The 6,000-nt window shown below is 27.3% G+C and overlaps 1 protein-coding gene across 2 annotated transcripts in view; it reads left to right on the forward strand.

Moving 5' to 3' along the window:
* Positions 1–2,449, forward strand: part of LOC107443056 (cell adhesion molecule Dscam1) — a 207,621-nt gene extending 205,172 nt beyond the window's left edge. For both annotated transcript variants that reach the window (XR_001583949.3, XM_016056799.3), the window contains exon 28: positions 1,361–2,449. Coding sequence is in view for 1 of the 2 variants with exons in the window: in XM_016056799.3 (XP_015912285.1) it covers positions 1,361–1,446 (86 nt within the window). In the remaining variant the exon portion in view is untranslated. The remainder of the gene's footprint in view (positions 1–1,360) is intronic.
* Positions 2,450–6,000: the final 3,551 nt, after the last annotated feature.

Below are 6,000 nucleotides of genomic sequence, written 5' to 3' on the forward strand. Positions count from 1 at the left end.
CACGTGATAATTTTCTTGAAGTTATATAAGAACTGGTCTTATCTGAACCGAAGATAAGCACGTTGACATTTAATGCCCTTTTGTCTTGCAAGCAAAGTGACGATGAGGATACAGAAAACTAACTGGTTTTAAAACAAAAGGTTTACATTTCAATTATTATGACCGAGTCAACTCAACGCTTCAGCGTAACTAAAAATATCTCAACTTATGTATTTCAAAATATCGTAATGATGGTTTGGAAAAGGAAATGAAAATGCAGAGTGCGATTGGAAGCCATGAAAAAAATAATAAAGCTTTAAAACAACGGTTTGAAAATGTTAGATCATCTTTAAGATGCTACATCTTAAGAGATCAAGTGACTGATGAAAATTTCACTATAACTTCTACTTATCACTATAATTCTATATATTCCATAAACAAAAGCCAAAATTCGCCATGTTTTCATGATGGGGAACAAAGATATTATAAAACTACCGAGTCAGCTGAAGAATGCTTCAATAGTGCAATTAAAAATAAACATCAAATACGTTGAATTTTCCTAATTTTAAATGTATAGAACTTTAAGGAAGAAACTTAACGTAGAATGAAAAGTAAGCAAAATAACCGAATATTTGAAAGTCGAAACATTGTATTTTCTAAAATGGAAATAATAATGAAGTATAAATTAGGTAATAAATTCGATAAATAAGCGGCTGCTAACTTGAATCTTCGGAAAACTCCTCAATTTTCAAAATTTACAATGTTTGTATCGATACCAATTAACGCCTCTTAGAAGAAGAAGATCTGCTCACAGGTTACCATAAATGATAAATTTGATCCTTTAGTAGTCCAAACGTACCATCCTTTAAATTCAAAAATAGAAACTTAAAATATTGCATATTCTAAAATGGGAAAATCATCAAATATATGTTAAATCAGGCGTTAAAGTTAGATAAATTCAAGTATATAGGTGACTGCTAGCCTGAAATTTAGGAAAACTCTCTAACTGTCACAACGATTTACAATGTATTGTTATATTCGCTTCGATGAACACCTCCTAGAAGAGAGAATTCCTCTGCACTGGTTAAGGAACAGCAGCAGTCTGATCATTTAGTAGAGCGAACATTGTAAAATCTTTCGTTTTTTCCTCAGTATGCAATTTAGTAGGCCGAGAATTATGACATATTTCTTATTTTTCCCCATAGCGCAGTTTATATTCATTACGTTGGACTACTAAATTGATCTGTGCGATGGCCGTCTCTCTTCTCGGAGGTTTTGAACCGACGCAAAATGCATTTCAGATCAATAAGCATCTTTATTATAGCTTACTATTTCCGTTTTTTAATCAAACTACAACATGTATTTCTTTTTCTTTTTTTAGGTTCCTTTTTAAGTGCTAAATTGCCGTACCATATCGCCTTGGGAAAACAAGTCATATTTCCATCAAGGGCTCATATTGAAGCTTAAACTGTGCATTTCAGGAAATTATATACATGAAAGAAAGTATTTATACGTGAAAAACGGCTTCCAGGAAGAAGAAAAAAAACGTCATTTTATAACATTTGTATATAGCTTAGAGAATAAGAAATGTTTTGTCATAATAAATATTATGTTTTTATGTCTATGTTGATGAAAGAAGATAAGTGTTTGTAAATTTATAAATTTAAATGTTGTGTTATCAAAGGAGCTGTGATCAAAAAATGTTATAAGAATAACAGAGTTGAGTAATTGATTATGAAATATAATACATTACAATAAAATAAATTGCATCCAGATTTATATTCATTATTTTACAAGTTTATTTCCGATTAATGTATATTTTTAATGATTTAACAAATCTTCCCTTATGAAATGAAGTAAATAAAAAATTTCAAGAGAGTTATTTTAAAAAATGTAGCAATAATCATTATGTTAAGTATTTATAACAGTTTTATTATTTTTTCTTAAATTTAAGTTTATATCTAGTGTAATTAAAAAATATGAATTTTGATCAACAAGTGAGGTCCGAAATTTGTTTATGATTTTTGTGTTAAACTTATAAATTGTGTTTATCATATTTAGAGGAATTTATTCTGCTTAATGAAACATATTTTGCAAAACCTCATAAAAAAGCTGAGCAATCCAGTTTCCATGTACAGCCAAATTTTCAAAAAAATTTTTCTGGTATTTATTCAGTAATGCAATAATATGTTCTTAACATGCTAATATTTCAATTACACCAATATTTTTTATTATTAAGTATTCCGTAAGTTTGATAAATTTTAGTTCTTTTATTTTTTATGTGTTATTTGATAATAAAATACTTCATTACGAGAGATGTTAAAAAATGAAAAAGCAATTAATAAAAAGTGAGATAATCTAATAAAAGTCATGATTTGCATATTGGATACAAGTGTTCATATGAACTCTTATAAATTAATGTAATGTTCCAGAGTAAATGTAAATAAACTTTTTTGATAAATGTTGAAAATTTGTTTGTTTTTTCCTTACGAACATAATCATGTCATCATTCATGCTGATCATGAGATCAATGTTTCCAATATCAAATGTTTCCATTTCCTTTGAGAGCAGTGAAATTTCTTGTTTTTTTCTGGATAAAGTCATCTAAAACTATTTCATTGAAAGTATTTTAGAAAAATTCATTTTTAAAATGAAAAATATTATGTGTTCCATTTTGTTGATTAAATAAACATACAGAAGGTCCATTTTTACGATAAAATGTTTTTTGAAGGACCTATTTTAAAGATGGTGCATTTTGGGAACCGTCCGATAAGGGTCCAGAATTTTCCCTGGTTCAGGTTCAATGAAATTATATTTCCGGTCAAAGGTTCCGGTTTCATTTCTTCGGTTCAATGAGTCCTCATTGAAACAAGACAAATGATTGAAATAAGGTAAATCCTGAAATACAAAAAGCACTTTTCAATGAATAAATACATTGAAAAATATTCGTCGATCTTCAATTAACAGTAAAAACGTTATATTATGCTGTTGAAAAGCTTGACAAAATCAATATAACTAAAAGTACATAGTTCAAATTTATGATTATGAAATGAAAGATACATTTTGACTAACATGTTTGTATTTCAAAAAAAAGAGAGGTGAAATAAAAAATTCACGAAATTTGGGAATTTACACGGCAGAAAATTAATTCTTTTAAAAATCGAACATATTACAGTGAGCTTAAATCCAACTTTCATTCTTAATGATTCGCAAAAGGATTTTTTACAAAATTTGAGAGGATTTAAAAAAAATTGAAAACCATTAAAAATATTATATTTAATAGCACTAAGCAATTCAATTACATTATTTTTAAATAAGAAATTTAAAGTTTGAAAGTGAAATAATTAAAATAAATTTTCATCAAATCAATATATTTTTTTACTGCTTTCATTTTAAACGTCAACTTCCTTAAATTGAACGAATCGAAAAAAATAGACTTATGTCGGTAAAAAACATTTCTCAGTTCTCATAACAATTTCAACTTTTTTACACTGTAACAGAGAAATTTAATTCTTTCACTTATTCTTTTCTAACTTTTTACTTTGATTTGCAATGAAACTTAAAGTTGTTAAGACTTTCTTAAAATTAAAATTAACGAACTCTATTTTATTTTATTATGAACATCCGTATAAACCATAAGGAGAAAAAAATACAAAAATGAATCGAGCACTGCTGATTTAAATGTGTATATAGTAAAACAAATCTAAATAAGGAGGAAGAGCACAAAAGATACCACATAAATTGACGTATTGTTTCTTTTTTTAACGTGGAATTTTCTTTACAGTTGAAGAGTAAAAAGGAATTGGAGTACACAGACAAGCTGAAGAAAATGAAAAACAAGTTTCAACAGAGAAAAAATGAGCTAAGCAATAGGGCAGGGTCAAAAGCTTGAATTAGAAAATCAAACAAAGCATAGGAAATAATAAATATATATTATAAAGAAGAATCCTATCACAAATGCTATTTTATATTCTTTCAAGTGAGTTTTTAAATCCCCACCTCACTTTTTTTTCCCCTTATGCTTCCTTTTATTTGATAATCATGTTCAAGCCTGTTACCAAGTCCGTTAACCTCTTTTTTACATGTTGCAACCGCTTGTAATTTTCTTCTGCATCATTGTATTTCTTTCCCTCATTTCGTGTTTTGACACTAAATAGTGTAGGTTCACTAATATGTGACAGAAAACAGACCATTAACTATAGCTTAGTTACGAGCTTAGTTTAACGCAATGTTTATCTAAACTAAACATGCTTCATTAGTAGAATAAGAATAAATTTTTCTTTTAAAAGTGTTAAAATTGCGTTCACTGTTCTTCAGTAAAAAACAAAGAGCTCTGGAAAAAATTAAAAGCACTAAAGTACGAAACAAATTTTAAGTATACGAAACAAAAAACAATATTCTTAAATGGGAAAAATACTTTTTTAATATGGAAACGAAAACAGAGTGGAATAGTTAAACAATAGTTTTTAGAGGAACAAATGGAAAAGGTTGCAGGCAAAAATACCAATTGACTATTTGCTTTATGATTTTTTTTTCGTTTATTCACATTGTAGTTTTTTCCAGAAACTGGAGACCATTATGATTCTAGATATTATTTTTCAGTAAGTTTAACCCCTTCAAAAAAGGCTTAATAGGCTTCTTTGCCATGGGCAGATCGTCGGCCGTTGTAGATACATAAGAAAAAAATACAGATCGTATATTTTCTTATATAAAAGAATTTCTATTCTATAAGCCTTCTGGCCAAAACTGTCTCGTTTCTTTGAGTTTTAGCCATCTGTTCTCGCCATTATTTTCTTTCTTTTTTTGATTCAGAACCCTTGTAGGACTGCTTGAGTCGTAGTATTTGTTCCTATATGTTTGAAGTTTCGTAAACTTAAATTTAAATAAGGTAATAGGATTTATATTTTAAAGTCAAATTTCTAAAGTAGCTGCAAAAGGATTAAAATGCATAAAAACTATATTAGTATATTCACCCGTTTTTTAAATTCTATGAAATGTTCACTATTTTTCTCAGAATAAATGGAATTTAAACACAACACATTTAGGAAAATATATTAGTTTGAGCATGAGAGATAATTGAGAACACAGTTAGTTAACGTTAAATCAGTTGCATTGCGAAAAATAAATATGATCATTTGGTTAACGCAATAGCAAAAAGCATTAAGTTCCTTAAAAGAGAGACCATAATTTAAAGGAAAGTGTATAATTAATTTAATGAAGTTCTAAAATGACATTACATCATAATATAGATTACATGAAAAAGCTATTCTAATCCATTAAATTAAGTTCTTGAGTAGTGAGTTATTTTTTCTTAAAAAGAAATTTTTTACAATATTTGTGTATAAATTTCTTTTGATCCTTTAATTAGTATCTGAAATTAAGTTTTAATTAGTACCTGAACTTCTTTTTAAGATCAATCAACTGAATAGTGCTCTCTTAAAATGAAAGAGTTATTTCCCCTACTCAAAAAAGAGTTAAATTTTTTTAACTCAACTTGAGTGAAACACATTCTTATTTGAGCGAAATTCTTACCTTGCGTTTACTCAAACTTGAGTGGTATTTATTAAGCAATATTTGAGTGCTTTTAGCTCAAACTTGAGTGATTTATTTAATATTTAATTGCGTGCGAAATATAAGCTGGAATTTCTATCGCTTTATTTTAAAAAGCAAACAATAATAAATTTAAATAAAATTGTTATGTTCTGTGATCTAAATAGATTATGTCTTCGTTTTTATTTTACGTTTAATTTTTTTTTCTGGAGAATATGTCATTTAATATTTTGAATTAAGAAGAATTAAAACAACTTTTAGTTCACAGCGGTATTTCTGAAGAAGACGCTGTTTTACTTTTCAGTAAGTAGATATACTTTGTTGTTTTTATTTTGAAAATACTTTTATTTTGAATGTGTTATATACACATTCCATTTAAATTAGCTGTTTTTCAGCGTTTTTTAATAAAATACTATTCATTTAAATTATTTGTCAAAAAAATTTATTAAAATTGAAAGTGTTAAATGTGGA

This window comes from Parasteatoda tepidariorum, chromosome 8 (genome assembly GCF_043381705.1).
Source record: "Parasteatoda tepidariorum isolate YZ-2023 chromosome 8, CAS_Ptep_4.0, whole genome shotgun sequence".
NCBI lineage: Eukaryota > Metazoa > Arthropoda > Arachnida > Araneae > Theridiidae > Parasteatoda > Parasteatoda tepidariorum.